The sequence below is a fragment of the Apteryx mantelli genome, chromosome Z (assembly GCF_036417845.1).
Source record: "Apteryx mantelli isolate bAptMan1 chromosome Z, bAptMan1.hap1, whole genome shotgun sequence".
Classification (NCBI taxonomy): Eukaryota; Metazoa; Chordata; class Aves; order Apterygiformes; family Apterygidae; genus Apteryx; species Apteryx mantelli.
Genome location: NC_090020.1, coordinates 55,069,878 through 55,095,599, shown reverse-complemented (window position 1 = coordinate 55,095,599; position 25,722 = coordinate 55,069,878). Strand labels below are relative to the sequence as shown.

The 25,722-nt window shown below is 36.8% G+C and overlaps 1 protein-coding gene across 2 annotated transcripts in view; it reads left to right on the top strand.

Annotated features, from left to right (window-relative positions):
- Positions 1–25,722, top strand: part of RASA1 (RAS p21 protein activator 1) — a 62,452-nt gene that overhangs the window by 4,937 nt on the left and 31,793 nt on the right. The window contains exons 1-9 of one of the 2 annotated variants that reach the window (XM_067315413.1): positions 7,034–7,074; positions 8,940–9,089; positions 10,889–11,024; positions 11,929–11,999; positions 14,717–14,834; positions 15,904–15,935; positions 17,695–17,747; positions 18,535–18,685; positions 24,875–24,953. In XM_067315413.1, coding sequence (XP_067171514.1) covers positions 7,034–7,074; positions 8,940–9,089; positions 10,889–11,024; positions 11,929–11,999; positions 14,717–14,834; positions 15,904–15,935; positions 17,695–17,747; positions 18,535–18,685; positions 24,875–24,953 — 831 coding nt within the window. Of the gene's footprint in view, positions 1–7,033; positions 7,075–8,939; positions 9,090–10,888; positions 11,025–11,928; positions 12,000–14,716; positions 14,835–15,903; positions 15,936–17,694; positions 17,748–18,534; positions 18,686–24,874; positions 24,954–25,722 lie in introns of those variants that run through there. The other variant, XM_067315412.1, reaches the window with a different exon arrangement.

Here is a 25,722-nt window from a genome sequence, read left to right as displayed (position 1 = left end):
TAAAGTTGATGGTTAGTGTATTGATTTGCCCAGATTTCATAATTTGTGCATTTACAGAATAGTTGTTTATAAATCCATTTTTAGTTCTTGTGGTTAGGGGCAGCAGAACAAAATTATATGTGACCCTATATAGGAAGTGAAGGAGTAAGTAGACTGAATGTGCTAGGTACATATATTAATGGAAGTTTCAGATTAAGTAAAACAAAAGTAGAACAGCATTTGATGCTGGGAAAAGTTTGAGGAGGAATTAACAGTGTTTTAGCCAGCATTTATAATTAACAGAGACTCTTGACCTGTATTTTATCAAGTTTTTATTTTGTATTGTATATTGTCTCCCAGAACTTCCATCTGTGACTTAGGCACTTCATCTACTGGCCTGTTCTATTGAGAAGCATAATATCATGCTATATTTATTCACCTTTTGTTTGGTGGCTGGGGTGTGGGAAGGAACACTAATTTTCCCATTAGGTGGCATGGGTGTCTTCAGTGTAGGAGCCCATCTGGTCATTCAGCCATGAATTCTTATGATTCCTGCAGTAGTTTTCCAGTTTCCCGTTTCTTCCTTTCTTCTTTAAAAAAGATATCTTGATAGCTATCTCACTGGTGGGCACAATAAGAGGAAGGAGAAGGTATCTTGTCTTAACATTGCTGTTGCGTTGCCTAGAAGCATCGCAACGGAACAGAATCCTGTATTTTTCTGTGTTCCTCTAGAATATGGTCAGCACCAATAAAATGTTACCAGTGCTTGACAGGTTCCCTCTACTGTTTTATATATTTGCAGGCAGTCTTAACAAGTCTTTCTTATTTTTATGCAAAACATCTGCTCTATCACTCTGGAATAGAAGGATTCTGTTCTTGCATGCATCTGTCTATAAATTCTGTTTTGTATATTTATAAATATACTGTTTATAGTTGAGGATCATTATTAGGGAACCTATTTACTGAAACTTGTCACTTGAAGTAGTCTGGAATCGTGTCGGGGCAGTAGCTAATAGCAAAGGCTTTAAAAGGAAGCGCAGGAAACCCTGAGGAGGGTAAAAAGAGTATTTAATTTTTTTCTCTTCCAAATTTTCTGATGTAAAAGCTCAATAATTTGCATTTTTCCTTTCTTTCTAAGGTAGCTAACAGTGCTACCTAAATATTTCATCATTTTGTAATGTATACTGTGCGTTTTTTTAGAGTTATCTTTCTATTAGAATTATTAATGTATACAAACTGATGTTTCTAAATAAGCTTGTAAGCTCCAGTAGCATTTGAGGGAAGGAGTTTCCGGATTTCCAGGACGCTTGATGTACTCAGTTCTGATAAGTAAGGAGTCTGGTTTTCATGGTGATCAGGTTATAAAAAAATTCATTCTCATCTTAATCTTAAATTTTTGATGTTTTCAGCAGCTTCTGGTGACTTTTTCCACCTAGAATCAAATCTTTTGGTTAGGAGTTCTTTCTTTTGGGGGGAGTTTATCTCAGTATAAAGTTTCCTCAGGTTGGAGTGTCTTTATTAATATTGAGATCTTTTAGCTATATGTAATTTTTTAAAGAAATTGAGGATGCAACTACATGGAAATACTTAAAATCTTAGTTTGCTGTTAAGGAATCCTGTCATCCTGGCTTGGCGGGGGTGGGTATATGATTTTCTCTTGTTAATAGCTACTTATAGACACTTGGACAAGGGTTTCTTTTATGAACTTGCCATGCAGAGTACATTGCTTTCTTTTCTGGAGTAGTTTGCAGAAACCATGAGGTTAATGATGCACCTAGATTTAGCCAACATTTGATAATCAGCTCAGGAGTCATATGGTGATTCTGTGTAGATTTGTGTAAGCAGTTTTTCTAAAAAGATTGGTCTCTAGTGTTGTGGGTGGTTATTATTTTTTATTTTAAGTCCACCTGTTTTCTGTAAAATGATGCATATTTATATAAACGTTCACCCTCTGCAGTGCGCACACAAAAGGATATTCTGTCTATGGCTTACTCCTTAGGATTTGTAAGGTTGTTTTATAGTTAAGTTTTATATATAGCAAATTTTGGTGCAATTTAAGAGGAAGAATAAATCAATTCTTTTTCTGTATCTCCATCTGTTAGTAGAATAAATAACATTGGAGATTTGCAAGATGCAAGCTTGAATATGTGCATAGTCTATAAGGTTAAGGAATAGATTGCGTTATTTTGTTCAAACCATAGCCAAATTCAAATTTCTACATCTTTTTCTTGTTTGTTTTCTCCTTTCTTACAAAGATCTTTGTATTTTTGGAGCATTTGTGGAAAAATATTTTTTTGTTGTTCTTTCTACTCCTTGGCAATCAAAGGGAAGCTCAAGAAATGTCTTTATTACGGAGGTTTTTTGTTACATTCTGCTTCTGGATGGATAATCACCTCATTCTATATTCAAGTCTAGAAATAGTTTATATATATATATATATATATATATATATACAATTAATAGAATTGTTAGGCTGCAAGTTGTTTAAAACAAGCATTACAATTTGGATAGTTTACAGGTTTCTTTTACGTGTGGATTCAGTGCGTATAATGCATTGTACTCCATGGGTGCTATATATATATATTTTTTTTTTTTTTCCCCCCCTCCCTACTGATTCTATTGTCTGTGGGAAGCATTGGGCATCTATCCATTTAGGCATTATTTCTGTCTTTGATTTTAGTGTTTAAAGCTCAAACTTCCCAGGTTTTCTCGTTAGAGCAGCTCTTCTCCAATGGTGAGAAGCACTTCACTAGTGAGGCACTGTGATGGATTTTTGCAGAAACACCTGAACTTAAGCTTCATTGAGATACCTGGTTGAAAGTTAGAGTCAGAACATCTGGAATTTGCTCTCTCTCAAAATTTCGAATAGCCTGGCCTTTAAAGTGTTCTTCACTTTTTATTATTTTGATATGGAAATTGTGGTGAGTAGGGATGGTCTGGAGACTGCTCTGTAGTTCAGTCATTTCTATTTTACTTTCTTTGGATAGTATGGAGCACTGGATGGATTCATTACTGTTAATACAGTGTAGGCGATCTTAAAATTTTTCAGTTATATGAATTTGTGCTCAGTATATTAGTTGGTTTTCAAAGAAAAATCATTTATGGATGTATTTCAAAGCCAAAGAAAACCGCTTTTGTTAAAGGACTACTACTTAACAGAAGTATTTTTAAAAGAGTAGATAATGACAGTTCTTAATTGATCACTTAATATCCTTAAATCATATTGAGATGTAATTTTGTAAAATATTCTTTACAATTTACAATCAAACTATTTGAAGATAATTAGCACAGTGCATTGTTATATGATATTGAAAACAGGTGATAGTTGGTACACAAGATGCGCAGTTTTAAAAATCTTTCAATGCTGTTCTGCTGTATATTGCTTCAATAAAGCAATTCTGTCTAGTGATGAAACTACTCTATGGAAAAATGCAGTTATTTCCCAAAAAGCATTTTGCTTACTCTAATGATATCTTAAAGGCTTGTACTTCAGTGTGTATCCTGTTTTCTAAAGATGTGTGCTATCTACAGAGGCTTCCTGAGGATATCGCTTGAGCTGTTTTCTGCTCTCCATGCTTAATACTGACTCTGCTCTACTGTCATTTGTATCTTAGTTTCATATCAGTTGGTAGTTAAATTCAATGTTAACACTTATTTTTGTAGCTAGTGGGATAGAATAACTTATGTATTACATTAATATATAGCAAACTGTAAAATACTTTGTATCTTCTATCAGTTGTTAGTATTTGAAGTATGTACTCAATGACATTGAATTTAATTGCTCTGAGTTAACTAGATAGTTTTATTTCAGAAAACAAACTTTTCCTGAAATAAGGGGACAAATATATATTTTTGAGCCCACTTATACTTTACCTGGTAATAAATGTTTTCTCTTATGCTTGATATAAAACTGTTAAGCGGGAGAAAATAAATATAGCCTGTTCAGCATTAGAGGAAGTAATTTGCAATATATGGAATATACCAGTATGCCTGTTACTGGCAAGGAGGGAAATTTTTTTGTTTAGAAGAACTTCTTGTCTTAAAACTTGAGCACCTAAGTGTGTGGTATATTGCTGACCAGTGCTGTAAGAAATACTGGTCCCTTACAGAAAAGCTGAAGGTTTTATTTGCAAGTAATGCTGCCTTTTTGTTTTCCTACTATAATTTTTTCAGTTATTTGCATCCTTATTAACACTCCCCCCTTTCTCATTTTGAAAGCATGCCTTTCAGTTTGGCATTATAACCTAGTGTGTGTCTCAATAGAGTTAAGATTATTTTTCTCAAGTGGATGATAATTGGAACAGCTAAAAGCTTAGGGATACTACTGTTTAAAATAGGCTTCATGGAATGTTGGTTTCAACGAATTTCTTGATCAGGAAAGTTTCTCAGGTCTAGGGAGAGTTGGTTAGTTTGTGAAAGTCAGTTTATCCAGAATAGCAAATAACCCAGTTATGGCATTTATTTCAAATGAACAAATTCTGGTTGTAAGCCGTACTGTGTCTACTCCAGAGCAGAGTATTTCATCCCAGGTACCTCAGAACAGGCAGAGTCTTGATTTTTGTTTCATTTCCCATAGGACTCTTGTGACAAGGGTAGTGTGATCCACTTTTTTGGAGAACATATTTAAACTACAGGTTTCTGTCAGCAAAACTATATTCTGGAATGTGATGAGACATTTCTAACATTACTTTCTCTGCAAGAGCCTCAAGTACTATACAGTTGTACAGACAAAACAGCACTTTTGCTGATTTAACTTGTTTAGATCAGGTTGAGGAGGAAGAGCAAAAGAGAGCTATACTAGCAAGTGGTACTGCTTTGCTATTGTAAACAATATATACGTAGATGCTACTTCTGCTGGTATAGGTGATGTATATCTGTATAGTCTATCTGATTTTTGTTCTGATAAAGCTTTCAAAACAAACTTTCACTTCCATTTCATAGGAAAAATAATGGTTTCTGGCATGATTTTATCAACAGCCCAGCAGTTCAGTTTTTGAACTATAATCTCTGTAATTTTTTTTGGTTTTCTTGATTATATTAATCTAAAAGGTCACTTTCTCTTCCAAAATGTGTGTTTGACTCTTGCGAGACACATAAACTAGTAGAATAAATTAGTTAATAGGCTGAAATAGTCAGTGATTTCTGTAGCATGGAACAGGGGCTGTATGAAAGTTGGTATTTTCTACAGTGTGAAAATTAAAGGTTGAATCTGCATCTAAACATAGTAGATGGGTGCAGGGTTGATTAATTATTACAGCATGTAGTTCCAGAGCATGCTGTGGCTTTGTGAAGGGCATATCTGTTTTCCCTTTTAACAGGTGGTGAGAACAACAGTTGGCTTTGTATTTCTGTTGCTCCCTCCACTGCTGTTTTTTTCTGTTAAACCTAATACTTGACAGTTTGGAGTAGAAAGAGAGATCTGACTAAAGCCTTGTAAATAAAAGAAAACTGAGTTAAGGAATGGTTGGATGATGAGAGTTTAACCTTTCCCTTTCAGATTAAAGCATTCTTTTGTCATATTTTGCAGTCAGTGATTTGCCATGCATCTGTGCTTGGTTTTAATTGATAGGCTACGCACTGTGATTGGGAAAGACTGTTTTGGGACTAGACTGTGGTCTGGTGGCTGCTCTCATCTTGATTAGATGCAGGCTTTCTACTGTGATGTCTGTGTTTTTCAGTTGAGAAACAGGTTATTACAATTCACTTCACAATTTATGCTTTAGGAAAATCTAGCCTGAATTGAAGACTGAATAGGCTTAAAACAGTCTTTGAGTTAGATCAGTCACCTCTGGTTGTGTTAAATAAGTGAATTGGGGAGGAGAGAAAAGCTGATCATTTAGAGCCTTTCCCCCTTGGGATGGTTTCAAGGGCTTTCTTCCAGTTTGAATTATTTGGGGAAGCAGGTTATCTGAAAACCTATGCACTCCTAAGAGTACTGTTCATTGGAAATCACAGAATCACAGAATCGCTGAGGTTGGAAGGGACCTCTGGAGATCATCTAGTCCAACCACCCTGCTCAAGCAGGGTCACCTAGAGCACATTGCACAGGATTGCATCCAGGCGCGTTTTGAATATCTCCAGAGAAGGAGACTCCACAACCTCTCGGGGCAACCTGTTCCAGTGCTCTGCCACCCTCACAGTGAAAAAGTTTTTCCTCATGTTCAGATGGAAGTGTCTGTGTTTCAGTTTGTGCCCATTGCCTCGCGTCCTGTCGCTCGGCACCACTGAAAAGAGTCTGGTCCCATCCTCTCGACACCCTCCCTTCAGATACTTGTACACGTTGATAAGATCTCCTCTCAGCCTTCTCTTCTCTAGGCTAAACAGGCCCAGCTCTCTCAGTCTTTCCTCATAAGAGAGATGCTCCAGTCCCCTAATCATCTTTGTGGCCCTTCGCTGGACTTGCTCCAGTAGTGCCACATCCCTCTTGTACTGGGGAGCCCAGAACTGGACGCAGTACTCCAGATGTGGCCTCAGCAGGGCTGAGTAGAGGGGGAGAATCACCTCCCTCGACCTGCTGGCAACACTCTTCCTGATGCACCCCAGGATACCATTGGCCTTCTTGGCCACAAGAGCACATTGCTGCCTCATGCTTAACTTGGCGTCCACCAGCACTCCCAGGTCCTTCTCCGCAGAGCTGCTTTCCAGCCGGCCAGTCCCCAACCTGTACTGGTGCATGGGGTTATTCCTCCCCAGGTGCAGGACCCTGCACTTGCCTTTGTTGAACTTCAGGAGGTTCCTCTCTGCCCACCTCTCCAGCCTGTCCAAGTCTCTTTGAATGGCAGCACAGCCCTCTGGCGTATCAGCCACTCCTCCCAGTTTTGTATCTTCAGCAAACTTGCTGAGGGTGCACTCTGTGCCTTCATCCAGGTCATTGATGAAGAAGTTGAACAAGACTGGAGCCAGTACTGACCCCTGGAGGACACCGCTAGCTACAGGCCTCCAACTAGACTCTGTGCTGCTGATCACAACTCTCTGAGCTCTGCCATTCAGCCGGTTCTCAATCCACCTCACTGTCCACTCAGCTAACCCACACTTCCTGAGCTTGTCTATGAGGATGCTATGGGAGACAGTGTCAAAAGCCTTGCTGAAGTCAAGGTAGACAACATCCACTGCTCTCCCCTCATCTACCCAGCCAGTCATTCCATCAGAGAAGGCTATCAGATTGGTTAGGCATGATTTCCCCTTGGTGAAGCCATGCTGACTACTCCTGATCACCTTCTTTTCCTCCACATGCTTGGAGATGGCTTCCAGGATGAGCTGCTCCATCACCTTTCCAGGGATGGAGGTGAGGCTGACTGGCCTGTAGTTCCCTGGGTCCTCCTTCTTGCCCTTTTTGAAGACTGGGGTGACATTGGCTTTCTTCCAGTCCTCGGGCACCTCTCCTGTTCTCCATGACCTTTCAAAGATGATGGAGAGTGGCTTAGCAATAATGTCCGCCAGCTCCCTCAGCACTCGTGGGTGCATCCCATCAGGGCCCATGGATTTGTGGGTGTCAAGTTTGCTTAAATGATCTCTAACCCACTCCTCCTCCACCAAGGGAAAGTCTTCCTCTCTCCAGACTTTCTCTCTTGCCTCCAGGATCTGGGGTTCCTGAGGGCTGGCCTGAGCAGTAAAGACTGAAGCAAAGAAGGCATTCAGTAACTCTGCCTTCTCTGCATCCTTCGTCACCAGGGCACCCACCCCATTCAGCAAAGGGCCCACATTTTCCCTAGTCTTCCTCTTACTGCTGATGTATTTGAAGAAGCCCTTCTTGCTGTCCTTGACATCTCTAGCCAGATTTAATTCCAAACGGGCCTTAGCCTTCCTCGTCGCATCCCTGCATACTCAGACAACATTCCTATATTCCTCCCAAGTGGCCTGTCCCCCTTTCCACTTTCTGTAGACTTCCTTCTTCTGGTTGAGTTTTGCCAGGAGCTCCTTGCTCATCCATGCAGGTCTCCTGCCTCCTTTGCTTGACTTCCTACTCATAGGGATGCACCGCTCTTGAGCCTGGAGGAAGTGATGTTTGAATATTAACCAGCTCTCTTGAACACTCCTTCCTTCTAGGGCCCTCACCCATGGGATTCCTCCAAGTAGGTCCCTGAAGAGGCCAAAGTTTGCTCTCCTAAAGTCCAGGGTTGCGATCCTACTTGGTGACCTGCTGCCTCCTCGCAGGATCCTGCTGCCTCCTCGCAGGATCCTGAGCTCCACCATCTCATGGTCACTGCAGCCAAGGCAGCCCCCAACCTTCACATCTTCCACCAGGCCTTCTTTGTTTGTTAGTACGAGGTCCAGCAGCACACCTCTCCTTGTTGGCTCCTCCACCACCTGTGTCAAGAAGTTGTCACCAATGCTCTGCAGGAACCTCCAGGACTGTTTGTGCCTAGCTGTGTTGTCTTTCCAGCAGATATCGGGGTGGTTGAAGTCCCCCATGAGAACCAGGGCCTGGGATCGTGAGGCTACTTCCAGTTGTCTGTAGAAGGCCTCATCGACTTCCTCTTCCTGATCAGGTGGCCTGTAGTAAACACCCACAACAGTGTCACCTCTGTTAGCCTGCCCTTTGATCCTTACCCATAAGCTCTCGACTCGCTCTTCATCCACCCCTAGGCACAGCTCAATACATTCCAGTTGCTCTCTCACATAAAGAGCAACTCCGCCGCCTCGCTTTCCTGGCCTGTCTTTCCTAAAAAGCACGTAGCCATCCATGACAGCACTCCAGTCATGCGAGCTATCCCACCATGTCTCTGTAATGGCAATGAGATCATGGCCCTGCGACCACACACATATCTCTAGTTCTTCCTGTTTGTTCCCCAAGCTGTGTGCGTTGGTGTACAGGCCAGTAGGTAACCTGAGAGAGGTTGCACATGCAAAAATATGAAAATTTTATTTGAGATGTTTTGAATACATCAGTTTTAACTGAAAGCTTTCATTAGTTTCACAGGTTGTTCACCTACTGTTTTATGTATAATTTTTTTTTTCAGGTGGTATCATGGAAAACTTGACAGAACAATTGCAGAAGAACGTCTTCGGCAAGCAGGAAAACCTGGTAGTTACCTTATTCGAGAGAGTGATCGGAGACCAGGTTCATTTGTGCTTTCATTTCTTAGTAAAACAAATGTCAATCATTTTAGGTGAGAATTAAATATTTTCTTTTAAAATATTGTAGTCTGTTTATTTATGGTTTTAGAACTTTGTATACTACAGAAAACAATCATTGTAATTGAGTATTTTTGACAATTTTTTGTTCGTGTATGGTATAGCTCTTGGGTTTAATTGTTTTTAAAACATGCTACTTAAAAATCACTTTATAGGCTAAAGAACAAAAATATGAGGAAACCAACAACATCGGAATAGAGAAGCTTGTCTTGAGCTGTTGTGAACAGAATTATAGTAACATGCAGGTTTCTTATTAGTCATCCAAGGGGATTGTTTTGAATCTTTTCCTCAGTCACTGCAGCCCACAGGACATGTTTGAATGGCATGGTTCTAACAAATCTGTGAGCTCCCCTTTACTTCGAGAGAGAAATAACAAGGAGAAACAAAGAAGTTGTGTATTTAATAATCCGGGGGTTTGCTCGAAACAGCTTTGGTATGCGTTAGAATTAGTTGCTCTAAATACAAATAGCCCTTTATCCAAAACTGTAACTAGGATTACCTTATCATTAGCAACTTATGTATATTAATAAATTCCTTTATTGCCTTTGGCATAAGTAAGATGTATTTTTGGGAAGAGCTTGAATGTTAGTCAGCAAGTAATGTGCTACAGTGTAATGTTAATCTTCACAAAATAGGAAGGCCAGTGCCTCTTCAGCAGTAGAAAAAACCTTTGTCAGCTATCTAGATAGCTAGAAACTAATGCAAATTTGTCAACTTCTGAAAGTGGAATTAACCAGGATACCAGTGTATGTACCAGATGTGCACTAAAATGGTTTCATTTGCATTACAAATGTTGTAGGGAGTTCTTGAATGCATATGCTGTTTAATGACTTGTGGTTCAGAGGTCCTGATTTTGCATTGACGTGAGCTTGTAGTTCTCCTCAGCGCAGACAAAATAGTACAGAAAACATATACTCATGTTCACAGCATGCTGTGTTTGAGCTAACAATCCCAGCTTCTTGGCTGTGCTGATTCTTGTGTGGGCACTGGCTACTGTGTAGCAAGCAGTAGCAGAAAATTAAACTATGTTAATACTTGCTTTTAACTGTCATTTTTTACAGTCTGATTAGAACTTCTGCTGACTGTAACCAACAGCAGTAGCTTGAATATTAGTTCATGTCCACCATAATATAGTTTTTATCTCAGATAGGATGTAGTCTCTAATAATTTCCTGTTCCCAAAGGAAAGGAGTCCTTACTAGATTTTCAAATCTTAGAGAGTCTGTCATTCTTAGATCCATAAAGTATATGCAGAGGTAACTGTATCCAAAAGAAACTAATTTATTGGTTGATACTATTCTTCAGAGATGAGACATGCCTGTGATTTCATTTGACTGCAGAGCCCAAGGTTTTTTTGTTTGTTATTAGAAGGGTAAGTACTGCATTCAAGAACACTGTCAACCTCAAGAGTGGCAGTCTTAAAATTATTTCAAGCAAATATAGGGATGGACAACTGTATCCTACAGGGTGGAAGTGCCACTTCCACCAAAACTTGATCTTTGACAATTGCAGCCTTCCAGAAATGGGTGAAACTTCCTTTGCTAAACAATCTCCCTGATACTTTGTTTCCTAAAAGTGATATTTTTCATATTAAACTTCCTTTACCATGTTTCTGTGCAACTAAAATCCCAGTATTTTAGGGGAAGTCTCTAATTTTGTTAAATGCAGATGTTCTGCTTTTAAAAACTCAACATTATTCTAACTTTCTTTTAAAAAAAAAAAAAACCTTGACAGAGGAAAATGTTTTGCTATAATTTTTTTATTTTTTTAATCAGGATTATTGCTATGTGTGGAGACTATTACATTGGTGGACGTCGTTTTGCTTCACTCTCAGACCTAATTGGTTATTACAGTCATGTGTCTTGTTTGCTGAAGGGGGAAAAATTACTCTTTCCAGTAGCACCTCCAGAGGCAAGTAGTAAATTTTTAAGTGTTGTCTACTTAAATATCATTAATCTTGTGTTCAATATTCAGTTTTCTATGAAGAAAACATTGTAGAAAGTTTGTTCTGGTTTTAGAGCTGTCTCAGGATAAGGAATATATAAGTGCATTCCTTTTGATACAAAGTAATGATTAAAAATGCTTTTTAATGAAAGTATGTGATCAGAAAGCTAGATATGAGGTATCACAGTTGTCTCCAAATGTATGGTACATAAATTGCCATAAGAAAATGAGCAGTTCCTGGCTGGTAAAGAGCACCATTATAATGCAGTTACCTCTAGAGTTTTGCACTGACTTAGTAGAGTATTTCAAAATAATAAAATATTTTTGTTTTCTGATAGTCTGTATATTTAGCAGAGAATTCAAAACATGAATTCTGGAAATAGCCAAAGTTTTTGAAAACTGGGCTTCTTTCAAGTGGCTCTCCTTAAGACAATGACAGTAGTTTTAAAAAAACAGAACAAAAAAACCTACAAGTCATGCCCTGCTTCTACCTAAACAAAACCCAAAATCTGAATGAAGATATGAATGTTAAACTGAATGTTAAGCTTGTGTAAACTTCTACTCTAAATGAAAGAAAGTTTAGAAGTATTCTTTCATGGGAATTACTTAGTTTGTAATTTATTTCAAAGATGATATCATAATTATCTGGCATGCTACAAGGCTAGAAACAAAACAAGAGCTTTCTTAGCTAACTGTATGGAATATGCATTTCTAGCTCTTATTAATTTTAAACCTTGAAAATTTAAAACCAGCAAGGGAATACGAATGACTATTACCAGTCCTTTGCTTCAGAACAACATAATCTTGGGGAGAAGAATTCTGCTGCAGAAAGGGGAAAGTGACATCTTTGTTCTATTACCTTAAATTGTAGCCTGTGGAAGACAGAAGGAGAGTTCGAGCAATTCTACCTTACACCAAAGTGCCAGAAACTGATGAAATAAGGTATGTTTTTAATAATGAGTAGAAGCAGTTGTGAAATTATCAGAGTATTTATAAATAGTAATGGTTTCAGTATATATTCGCTATGCAAATATTTTCCAATTGCATCTTAGATGTAACACTTGGGAGGTTAAAACATGATTTTTTTTTTTTTTTTCCTTCTTTGGTGGTAGGTATGGCAACAACACTTTTATTCATGCTTGTATTTTAAGGAGAGTTTTATTAACAACTTCTGAAGTAAATTTTATAAAGCCTTACATTTTTTCCTCAAAGAAAGTGAGTTTATGTGCAAAGGTATTCTGTGCAAAAATGTTTCATGTGTCTGTGTTTGGAATAAATGATCTAGGTTTTTTCCCTGAATTTGCCTGCAGAAGTAACTAATAATGGATAAATAGTTCAAGTCAAACCAATCCTGACTGCTAGAAAGAGAATATGAGCATTGACTATCTGATAAGTGTAAGAATAGTATTTTTAGTGCCGTCTTTGAAATAAGATAGGACACATTGAAAAACTTTATTTAACGTTCTAGCACTCATTTTGTTGCCTGTTCTTAAAAATCTGGTGACTTCTTTTTTTTGAAGTTCTCTTTACTTCTCTATCCTTAAAATAGATCAAGAATGATTCTCTCTTCCCCTCTCTTCTCCGTTCTCCTCTTTTAGGAAGAGTCTGTATTGAACAAATGATACTTTTAAATGTGTAATCCCCAGTAGTTTTATTTCAATCACTTAAAAAGTGATCGAATTGCCAGCCTATGTGTCTCATACTTTTTTTTTTTTTTTTTTGGTGAATTGTTTCTCATTTCCTTTCAAATACTGATCTCAAGAAATTCCCAGGGATTGTCTGTGTTCCTCACTTCTCTTGCATTTTCATGATACGCTATATGGAAAGAACACAAGACCAACAGTCCAATATCCAATAGAAGAGCACATGCTAGTTACTTGGAATTGATACTGCTTTCCTGAGGTGTCAGAAATTTGTTTTCCAGGTGAAAAAATAGGAGGATTTGGAAAGAGGTGTTTAGTGATTTTTAATCAGTCTGATGAGGCCATCTTGGTTTCACAAGTTATATTAACGTGCCAGTTGAATCAGGAATGGGTTGGTTTTAGAAATAATTGGCCTAAGGTGTAGAGGAAAGGTATGTGAGTTACAGCTTTGTATCCTTATTGGTTTGGAAATTTATCCCAAGGCTGGCTGTCCAATCCAATCTGACCTCTTTAAGGTACCCTGAGGGTACTCCTCTTTGAGAAGACCTTTTTCTAAGCAAATGAGGAGAAGGTGGTAAGATGGGAGGGAACTCTCTAATTGTATGTTGCAAGTAGGGCTTCCTACTATGTACGAGAATAGAGATCCATCAAGCCCAGTAAATGCCTTGCTGCACCTACCAATTTAAGGGGAAAAAGCATTTCATTACTCTGCTGTGGTCACAAGAATTGTAGAAAATTATACCTTTTCTCTCTCTCTCTTAGGGCACTGCTAAAACAAAGTTTTTACTTTACTTTAAAACTTGAAGTTTTGTGTGTCTGGCTAGGCTTTGGTGATCTGCATGGTAAAATAATTCTCTTCACAGCATAGCTGGGACCAAGTTCTTGGTTTGTTCCAGGTCAAATTAAGGTACTCTTGAAGATTTTATGTATTTCAGTGAGTCTTGACTTACAATTTAAAATAGAATTAATTAGAATTAATATTTAGAAAACTTCAAGTATTCCAGGGTTAATTTCAGATAGTTTACCATGCAGTAAGTTATTGTGTCATTCTTTGTAATAGAACTGATATAGAGCGATCTTTGTGTCTAATGCCCATTCTCAGAATTTAGATTCATTAGTAGCTGAATCAACCAAAACAAAATATAAAATTCGCTCTAAGTGGTTTTCATTAGACTTTTTTATTCTTGCTGTTTGTTTTGTGCTCAAGTTGCTGCCTTTTCTGTTAGCCTATCATAAGTGAAAGAAATTCCGTAGATAATTTATATCCAGTTTTGAGTTGGATTGGTGTTTGAGCTTCAGTACCTCATACCTATTGCCTGTATGCCTGATGCCTCATCTAACTTGATTCAGAATTCCTGCCACGCTCTAGTGAAATGTTTTCGTGTGACCTGATTTTGAGATAACACTGAAGGAATAACTTATACTAACCTTTCAGTAATGAAGCTCCCTTGGACATGTTAATGCTTCTTATTTATGCTTTTCTTGTAACTAATTGCATGGCTTCTCTAGTAACTATTCCATACCCTTTTTTTTAGCATTCCTCTTCGTATGCAAGGGCCTAAATATTAGATATTTTAGCAAACTTTTATTATACAAAATTAGCTTTGATAAAAGAAGCATTATTTTATTATAGACTATTATGGGAATCTTGAATTTGTTTTTACTTTTGTTTAATATTTGATCCTCCTTGATACAAGAACAGTATTATTGTCCTTTAATATGGTTGTGATGTTATTTTTCTTTTATGCATCTGTAGCACATTTTAAAGGTGACTGAATTCAAGTATGTATTAGATTCTAAATATAAATCAAAGTAGTATAACTATTCATATATGATAGCTACTTAAACGGTGAGGAAAAATACACAGGATGTGCTTGGGATACTAATTAATGTGTTTTTCATGATCAGATTTCCTAAAATGTTTTGCTGAAATTATGCTCAAGAATTCGTTGTTCTCATCAAACTTTACATGTTGATTGTACTTCTAACTTAAATCTTACTGTAACTCTTCTTCAGTTTCCTTAAAGGAGACATGTTTATTGTCCATAATGAGTTAGAAGATGGCTGGATGTGGGTTACAAACCTACGGACAGATGAACAAGGTCTTATTGTAGAAGACCTGGTAGAAGAAGTGGTAAGTCATTCTATATTCAAACCTGTTACAAAACCGAGGTTTTGCCTGGGGGTAGGGATGTGTTAAAAATAACATTGAAATAAACAAAATCCAGCAACATTTAGTTGCCAGATTTCCAGTTACAATGCTTTTCTGTGTGGTTTTTTTTGTTTGTTTGTTTTGTTTTAAGTAATTGGAGCTACCAGTTTTAAAGTAGTGTAACAAACCTTCAAGCCTAATTCAGTATTGGAAAGAAGCAGTGTTAAACACTTATTCACATGTTGTCCAAACAAGTTCATGTAAAGGTGAATGATACTGTGAATTTACTAGGCAGTTCCCTAAACTTAGCTGTCCTTATAATGAATCTATTTATTTGTCCTTATAATGAATGTATTTAATTACAATCATTTAATCATTTAATTACAATCTTTTTTTTAATCCATAATATTTGCCATGAATGGGGGCAGAGGGACCAAAGTCTGGGTTAAAAAGTTTATTGATGAGTTAATTATGCTGGCTTATACATCTTGCTTATGCTAAGTCAGGAAGCTAACCATGTGACCTGAAGATAGTTGAATTACTGCAGGGGAAGCGATGGTTTAATGGACTTAAAAATAAATAAATAAATATATATATATATATATATATTTTTTAAAGCTCAGCCGTTGCTTTGGAGTCCCAATAAAGTTTTCCTGTGCAGCATATATATTTTGCTAATAGCAGAGTTGGCTTAACCTGCTTCAGAGATCTCTATCAGGATGTGAATGGCTAAATTGAAATGTATTTCAGTATGAGAGAATCTACGGTAGACTTTTACCTCAGTGGTTGAAGTCAGCCTTAGAAAAGTTGAAATTAAAAAGTTGTCACGTGCAAAGAAGGATTTAAATCCTGACAGAAACAAAAATTCTCTGAAATAACATTTTAGTTGAATTTCCACTTCGTGAATAAAATAAAAAACCTCTTTTAGTTCAAAAATGTCTCAAACTTATTAGCGTTGTTTATTTCTGTAGAAGGTTTTAACCTGTGAAATTTATTTTCTAAACTCAGGTGTACTGTTGCTATGTACTTAATATGTTAATTTTCTCATTAGGGAAGAGAAGAAGATCCACATGAAGGCAAAATGTAAGGATTTTTGTTTTGTTATTAAAAGCAAATTGTAAGATAACTTAGGCAACCACATAGCTGAAGTTTACAGACTTTTGGGAAGGTGAACCAAACTTTTTTTTTTTTTTTAATGTTAAGACTCTTCTATATTCGCTGCTGAAGATAGATAACTAATACAAGACTTTCTTGTCAATTACGCCTAAAGTTAATGTGTTTTGCAGTGGTGAAATCTTGGATGAGTACCTTCATGATCACTTCCACTAAAATATGCACAGTGGAGTGGGTTGGGTTTTTTTGTTGTTTTTTTTTTTTTTAATATGGGACTTGCCTTAGAGGTGACTTTTTTCAGATCTGCTTAACTCTAATGAATGATAGTGTAACAGTAACTCCTTCTCCACATTAGCTTCATATTAATAACACTTAAACTTTTTAAAGAGAAAATTGGAGGCATATAAAATAATTGATCGTGGTTGCTGTGAATTCCAGCTTGTTAAATAACTTTTTTTTTTTAAGAATTAATGCAATTTAGAATTAATGATGCATTGATATTATGGCAAACTGTTATATTATTTTCAGTAGTAAAGATGAGTGGCAAATGAAAGTTATAGAAAATTTCTAGTAGCTTGATCATTTCATCTCCCACTTTTCATCTTGTATGCTTGCCATAATTGCAGCTGCTGCTTTCTGTGTCTGTATTGCCCAGTTTGCACTCTCCAAAGAACTGATGACTGAAGAAGGCATTTTGTGTTATCTTAATGGGGAAATAAAATCATTGGTGTGTTGTTTCAGTCTACTGCTCCCTAATGTTCCGCTAACCAGTTTGGCAGAGTGGCATAATGATCGTAGGGATGCCTTCAAATACAGGAACTGTTCTTTTTACAAAGTAAGCTATAGCAGGTGCTTGGAGCTTTGGCACTGTTGGTCCACAGATCTTCACGCTGCTCAGAGGATTGTAGGGAGTATGGGAATTCCTTCAAATATTCCAGTAGCAAGAGGTTGTCCTCTAAAGGTAGTATAGCAACAAATTTAAAACTAGAGCAATTTTTTGATGCATAAAAGAAGCTTCCTTGCCCCTCACCCCACCCCCCAATAAAAATGCAATGACATGTAGGCTGTATTTTTAGCTTTCCTTTAAAGGACAGAATGAACTCTTAAGATGCGGCATGTGATGTGCTGGAAGTAAACTGAATAGCCATGCAACATCAAGCTACTCTGTATAATCATAAGCATCAGGCTGAGACTGGACAGAGACTGCTGAAATTTTATTAGAACAGTGCCCTTGACACAAGACTCTGCAGAAGATACAAGGTGTGAGATTAAAACAGTTAGGATTCACTAGTCTAACAAAGCTAGGGTCTACTTCTTCAGCTTCTAGCAAAATTCAGTTTGTTAGTTATTCTGTACAGTATTTAACCTTTATACTCATCTCCTTGTTAGAGCTTTGCATTTCATGATTCAAATTTCCATATGAGATTGACCTCAAATAATGCCTATCAAGTTATCTATCAATTAAACAATGCCATATCATCTCTAAACACACTTAGATCTGAACATCATCAAAATTAATTTATTTATATACCTGTTAATGTTTGTTTTTCATTTCATGGGTGATAAAACAGAATCACTGAGTAACACAATGGTTGATTATTCAATCTATGTGTGTTAGGTCTTTTTAAATAAAGATTAATTCATAGGTGCCAGAGCCTTGGGTGTCACCCCAACCAAAAAACAGAGCTGATAGTCTTGCTTTCTAATTTTTCTCTTCATCTTTGTTAAGATGGTTCCATGGGAAGATCTCCAAACAAGAGGCTTACAATTTGCTGATGACAGGTACTTGTATTTCAGATGGAAATACTATGGTAGTAGAATGGCACAAAGTAATCCTATGAATATCAAACTGTGGCAAAAACTGGTTTTGTGTATGAACATATGAGTATCTAATTCTGAAGTGACTTGTGGTTGCTACCACAGTAAAATGTTATCCTGGAAAAATCTTTTAGGGCTATCAGTATTGAGTATTTTTATTCTCTCAAGTGCAGTTAGTTTCATCATTTTAATTAAAATAGTTAAATGGTTTTTGACTTTATATATAAATAATTTCATGTTTGTCTTTATCAAAATGCTGAGTAGAAAGTACTGAAAATACCGTTTCCTCCTTACAGCAGAAGAACTTATTTAAATGCCATGTCCCTGGCCCCCTGGCCCTGCCCCTTTTCCCCCTCCCCCCAACATAGAGAAAATATTTCTTTAAATGGAAACATCAAGATTGCTAACCCATACCTCAAATACAAGGACAAAAATCTTTGATTTTTGAAGATATTTTGTCAGACACTTTTCTTCTCTTAACATGCTTTTGTAAAGAGGTGGCAAAATTGTGGGCAGGCTATCAGCTACATCTAAATCATTTTACATCAACTTTGGCAATTTTGTACTACTTCATCTCATTTGGGTAAGGAAGAGGGGGATCACTGTTGAAACTTACCTCACAGACTTTGTATTTGTCCTTTAAGTGTGCAATTCATGCTAAATTTATGTGGAAACGTATTTGATAAGAGCTTATAAAGGACATTGTAAGATAAGCAATGGTGAGTAACAGTATATTATGATGTCTTTTCAGTTGGTCAAGTGTGCAGTTTTCTGGTGAGGCCTTCAGATAATACACCTGGTGATTATTCACTTTATTTTCGGACTAGTGAAAATATTCAGCGTTTTAAAATATGTCCAACATCAAACAATCAGTTTATGATGGGAGGCAGATATTATAATAGGTAAGTTTTAATGGTTAAAGAAATTATGTGTATATTGTACCTGTGTAAAGAATTTGTATAACTTGTCCCTGATAATTATTTGTTGCTGTGATTATAAGACTTTAGTATTTTTTTCAATAGTATACTAAGAGTTTTACCTAACTTGCTTAGTAGTTGCTTGTAACTGAGAAAGTTATAAAAGCCTTCAGAAGCCTAAGTATAACTTGTTTCTTTTGAAGTATTTTTCTTCAGACAAACTTGTTCTCTTTCAACCAGTTTATTCACACTATAAATTGGATCATGACATGTAATCAAGAGAATGCTGTGTTGTCTTGGAAGCTACTATTTATAATGAGTTTTTTTGTGTATACAAACAGAGAAAATTAACTTTTTTTATCTGAGACATTCAATAGGGGCATCAAAGTATAAATAATAGAAATAGGTATTTACAAGAAAGGGAAAAATGATCTTCGTTACTGAAAAAAGTCAATTACAATAAAACGCGTGAATGATGCTTTAGTCAGAAGTGCAGATCATTTAGACTGAGGAAACTTTGAATGGATTTGTTTTGCCGTTGGTATAAAAAAAAAACTATGGTGATTAGTACAGAAAGAAAAGGAAATTACAAGACATGCATTTCCCCTTTCATGGGAGAAGCTACTGGTACAGTTCCATCCTTAATGATCCTATTTTTAGTATGTCATAGATTTGAGACTTCTCGGTAGTAAAACTCATCTCCCCTTTTAATGGAGGCCGTTGCCTGTCACAGAAAATCAGAAGTTTTCCGGATTTGTTCATCTAGAACCAGGGTGTTCTTCATCCCAGTAGAGAATTTCTCTCACTTCCAGCTTGGCTTCTGAGTGGGTAGAGATCCAGGAGCTGGTGTATCTGAGCAAATATTGAGATCTCCTAGCTTAAAAAGTTCAGTCGATGGTCATACGTCTTCAAGTGGACGATGGTGTGAGCCTAAACAATTGGAACCTTATGGACCTATGCCTGTCCCACACAGGCTGGTTGAATACCTTCTGCATTAATCAGTCTGGCCTCCAGACATCCTTACTGAAAATCAAGCTAGCTGCAGTGTCAGCCTTTCATGAAGGTAAATGCTGCTTTGCCCATTTTCTAGTTACTTATATTAGGAGGATGGTAGACTGAAAGCACCCCATTCAGATGTTGTCAAACTAATTAGCAGATCTAGTGGAAGTCTTACTCCCAAATGGTTTTGCAACATTAGACAGCATACCTTCAGAAAGTTACTGCATTGAGTTAGTTATTGCTTTCAGAAACTAATTTTTTCAATGCTGGATGCCCTTGAAGTGTGTATACAAAGTACATTTATCCGAAGACAATTCTTTCTTTGAAGCTGAATGGAAAACAAGATAAACCACACTGAGTTATGATGAAATGCTTACAGTGTTTTTTGAATATTTTGGTACCTAAGTTGAAAAGATTTGGTAAGAGCTTGTAAATGACTTGTTAAATAAGCAATGGTGAATAACACTGTACTGTGATCTTTTCAGTTGGTCAGGTGTGCAGTTTTCTTGAGGCCTGTTTTTATATATATATATGTGTGTGTGTGTGTGTATGTGTGTCTATATATATGTATAAATACACCTGGTTTAGTGTTCTCTTTCACCTCAGTGAAAGAGAATCTACTTAGTTTTGAAAGATTTCTAGTTTCATTCATATGTTTCAGGGAATTACTAGTATACTCCTAGGCTCCTATTCTGTCTAAGTTAGTATTTACTGGAAGTTGATAAAGTTCTTGGAAGTTCAAACAGTAGGCAATGCAAGATAATAAGGTTGCAAAATGAAGGTAGTAACTGCCCCAGATCCTTAAATGTAAGATCTGCTGCAGAGGGCAATAAATAAGGAGCAGCAAAGAAGAATTAACTTTCTGTGGGCTTTTTATTTCTTGTACGGATTCATTTCTTGTGAACACTGGAAGAAGGAAGTCTTTACATATATGATGACTAATGTGGATTATTGTACCGAACAATTGGAAGTGGCTGAAAAAGATCAAACGGGGCATTGCATCCGGAACAGAGACATAGGAAGAATGAATTTATGCAAGATAATAAAACTATTTATGAGTATTTATTGGGGCAGAGAGAATGTCTGTGTTTCTTTATGGCTTATCTAAAAGGGCAGAATTTATATTCATCGTGAAAAACTTCAGAATGAAGAAGTGCTGCTGCTTGTTTAAATGCATCTGTTTGACAGTTTCCATTAACAGAGCTCTGAACTTTTTTTATAATAAGCTGTTTCAATAAATGCTCTCAAGGTATCTCCTTTAATATCTGTTACTAATATTAGAATAGCTCTTTTCTATGGTAGTAGTGTTTTTTTAAGTATTTTTCTCTTGCAATTTTGGTATTGTAATTGGTGTAAAAATAGTTAAAGCCAATCTGTTCTTTGATTGCAGAGTATTGATTATGGTTATAGTTGCAATAAATTATAAACCAAGATTTTCCATACAAAAGTAAGAAGCTGAAGAATAGTAAGGAAACCTGAAATGAAATATGTTGGTTTCATTTCTCAGGAATTTGAATATTCAAATATGGGACTTGAAAGTTCCATAACCTATATAAGCAGTAGTATGTCTCTGCCTGTCTTCCAAAAGCAAGCCAAAATTATTCTGGGTGACTCTGGGGGAAAAAAGTTCCTGTGTCATCTTAAGAATCTAGTGAAGCATGGGAATTCTGTGAAGCACAGGAAGACTACTTTCTCCACTAATCTTTTCCCTTTGCATGTCCTACCACCACCCTGTATACAAATTGTTCAAAACTTCTATTGATCAATATAGCCAACAAACTGTACTTGCATTCCATCATACAACGGTCTACTTCCATTGTTTCATACTCTTATATCAGCACTGCAAAATAGCCCATCTGTAGTCTTTTTGCTGTCCACTTGAAGGTCTCAATGTATAGCATACATATTGCGGGAATTATTTTGATTCTACAATGAAATAATATTTTCCCATGGACTTCACTAAAGCATGTAGTTCATGTAAGCTTTCTGTTTATTCTATGGATAACATAGAAATGTGACTACTGAAGTAATTTCTACATTTTAATGGGAAAAAATGGCAAAGTCAGTTCTTGGTGATTTTACTAACTGCATATCATGGAAACTCCAACAGAAAATCTACCTATTGCAATTACCTCTGGCTACACCATCCTGAACATGCCTGATCTCATCTAATCTTAGAAGCTTAGAAGAATCAGGGTTGGTCCCAGTTAGTACTTGGATGGGTGACTGCTTGGGAATACTTGGTCTGGGTGCTGTAGGCTTCCAGCAAAGGGCCACGGAGATAATTAAGAGACTGGAGCATTTCTCATATGAGGAGAGACTGAGAGAGCTGGGACTGTTCAACCTGGAGAAGAGAAGGAACAGATGGGATCTTATGAGTGTGTATGAGTATCTGAAGGGAGGAAGCAAAGATGATGGTTAGTTGTGCCTAGTGACAGGACAAGAGGTGATGGGCACAGATTGAAATACAGGAAATTTGATTTAAAAATAAGAAGAAAACTTCTACTGTGAGGGTGATGGAACACTGGAACAGGTTGTCCAAAGAGGCTGTGGAGTCTCTATCCTTGGAGACATTCAAAACCTGACTGGACACAGTCCTGGGTAACCTGCTGTAGCTGACCCTGCTTGGAGCAGGGGAATCTCCAGAGGTCCCTTCCAACCTCAGCTGTTCTGTGATTCCATGAATAACTTCCATGTATGTTGCGCTTTTTTTTTTTTTTTTTTTTTTTTTTTTTTTTTTTTAGTGTAAGATAACATTTATTAATGTTTCAATTCTGTTTTTAAAGTGTGGTAGGAAAAGCATACCAGACTATTTCTTCAGCCCCTTTCTCCTCTCCATCTTTTCTTTCCAAAATCCAACCTACATAAGTTTTTCCAAATTCCTGTAAAATTCAGTTGGGGGGGGGGGGATTGGTTGCATTTTTTTGCTGTTATTTTCAATCTGGTGATTCCATGTGAAAGAAGAAGATGAGAATGCCAAAATGAGAAATGTTGACCCAACAGTTCATAGAGTGAACAAGCTTTCAAGTTATCTTTAATTTGACAGACAAGGCAATTTGAGACTTGAGTAGACGACTGGCATTGGAATCCATTTTTTTAACTCATCCATATTTTGATAGGCTGAACAATATGGGTCTTAACATGTTAATTCTTTTCTTTATAATTTAACAATGTGTAGAATCTTGTTTAGTTTTGCATTTTGGATTCTTCACTGAAATATCAGCTGTTGGAATAGCCTCCTAATTCACCCCCTAACTTTTTAAAAGGCTGATACAGCTCATGATGATGATCCTTTTAAAATTATCTGAGTAGCCAAGACCTGGTGAGCCTAATAAGCCCTATGCTAAACATTTTACAATTACTGAAGTAACTGTAATATAGTATTGAGATTCATCTTTATTTCTGTAAATCAAGCCAAGCTTAACTTTTTTCTTTTTTTAATTCATACTTGTATATACCTTCCTGGATGCATTTGGTGTAAGTTGGATTTTTTTGTTGTTGTTGTTGTTGCTGTCAGACACTAAAAACAGTTATGATCCTTCTTCCCTGTCCCTTTAGATTCTTTCTGTGGTCATTCTAATTTCATGTTTTACATTTTATGTGTTAGGCAGCTTTTATTACTTGTAAATTCACATTCTCCAGTGTATTTTTCTGAAAATATCTTGTATCCTTATGTGTTTGCAATGTCTGGTTTGTTCAGTCATTTGGGCTGCTTTAGTAGCAAGGCAAATATACCCTGACCATCTGAGTTGAGCTCACTTTGGGGAGAAGAGGACTAAAGAACCAGGCCATAGAACCATAACGCAGTTTATTCTTCAGCTCATTTTATGAAATTGGAAGAAATTAGTCAATTGCCTCTTATGTTGGGGGACTCCTCCTGGTATTTATTTTTAACCAAGAAAGGAGAGGAGACACAGTCAAGGTATTCTTGATTTGATGAACTTGAAAAATCATAGAAGTCTGCTTTATTATTGATTGTCCTCATAAGGAGTTGTTGGCAATAGCTGTTTAACACACAAAAAACAATGACTGAGTCATTATTTTATGCAGTTTGATAAGGTTTAAATTCTCATGCAGAAAATATCTTGCATTTATTGTATCTCAAAAAAAATTGAAATAAATAATTTGATTTTAGTAATAGAGAAGAAGTTCAAGTCATCTTACAAACTTGAAAATTTTTGTGGGAAGATTCATTGATTTATCAAGCATACACTAGTTCATAGCTTCAGAAGAATAAGATTGAGAAAAGCTGACAAAGATGGCTTTCTATTGCTTTACTTGTCTTCATTACCATTCTACAGTGTTCATGTATCTTTCCTGTGTTAGACAATTGTGTTGAATTGTAACAGGCCAAAGATCTCATTGCCCATCTTGCTGATTACATTTACCCATACAGCTAAGGGTATATTTACAATGAGAAAACACATTCAGTATATTTTTGTTTTCCACTTAATTATTGGGTTCTTTATTTTCAGGTTGATATTGTGTATATAAATGATTAAACTGATGTTCATATTGCTGTTCTTTATTACAATGTAACTTTCAATAACTGCAAAATAAGTTTAAGCAGCACAAAGATATGTTGAATTTTAGTTTTCATCTATCACTACCTCTCTCCTGATCCCTCAAAATGCAATTTCTATCTGATTCTGGTAATTGGAATGCGGGCTTCCCTGTAGAGGAGTGCTACTGATAGAGAATTTAATTTAACATGATAGTTTGGTGATTTTGAAGTATAATCTGCATAATCTGTGTTACATACTTTCTCTATTTCCCACTCTTGTACTCCTAGAAAAAAATTACTTTGCACAGTGAAGTGTCTCACATTCTCCTTCCCTAGTTTCTCTAGGACTTGGAAAATGATTGCCACTAAAATAGCAATTTTCAGCCTGGTTGGAGAGCTGGGAATGCATGTGCGCTACTTGAACGAGGAAAATGTAGTGTCCTCATCTGGCGTTTTAAGCAACTAGTTAAAATATTCTGCAGAGTTTAGAATGAATATGTTTTAAATACAGTTTTGTATCAGTTCTCATTGCTACAAATAAAATTATGAAATTTGACTTTTGATATTTGTTAGGAATTTGTGAGGAAACAATGCAATTGCATGGAAAAGCAAATTACTCTGCTGAGGGAAAAATTAGCCAATTTAAAATCTTATTTTTCTTACTTGAACAGTATTGCTGACATCATTGAACACTATAGAAAAGAACAGATTGTTGAAGGATATTACCTTAAAGATCCTGTTCCAATGCAGGTAAGACTATTCTTGAAGACATTGACCTAACTGATCAGACGTATTTATAATTTAGGAACTGAATTACGGCAGGGATATCAATTATGGTTAAACAGCATTCATCCCATCTCCAATTTTTGTTTTTTTCAGTTCATGTTTCTCTTGTTTTATTCTCATATGCATTCACTTATCAAAGGTTGGCTTGTAGTCAATAGAAAATGTGGTAAGCTCAGTCTGTGCTCCGACGTGTGGAGGCTCTGCCCTGTGCCCCCGGGTCTAGTCTTTGATTGCACCACGCTGTGATTTCATTCCATGCTGTGTTATGACAGCCTTGTTTTCCCCTTCATTCCCCTGTGTTTGTGGGCAGTGTTGCCCTCACTAACAGGAACCTGTATGCACAGAAAAGCTTCTGGGATGATTGGGGGGGGCTGGGATTGCAGTGCATGTTCGGGAATACTGTTGCCCCAAGCATAGGTTGTTCCTAAGAGACCACTAATAATAAGCCAGCCACATCATCTAGCTTTTCATAAACTTATAGCTTGTTCTAAAATGTATCTGTGTATTTTCTTCCCTCTCTATTCCCAAGCTTTCCTGTTTGATGGTTAGAAACTTGGGTTTTGATTTCCAACCTAAATAATCGTTGTCAACTCATACTCTTTGTTACAATTGGAAAGATACCTTTTGGCTTTCCCTTCTGCTGTATTAATACAAGGGCACTTCTATTCTCCCTTAGTCAGCTCACTGAGCTGAGCATATCAAGCTGTTTTTGTTCATAATGTTCTTGTATTTG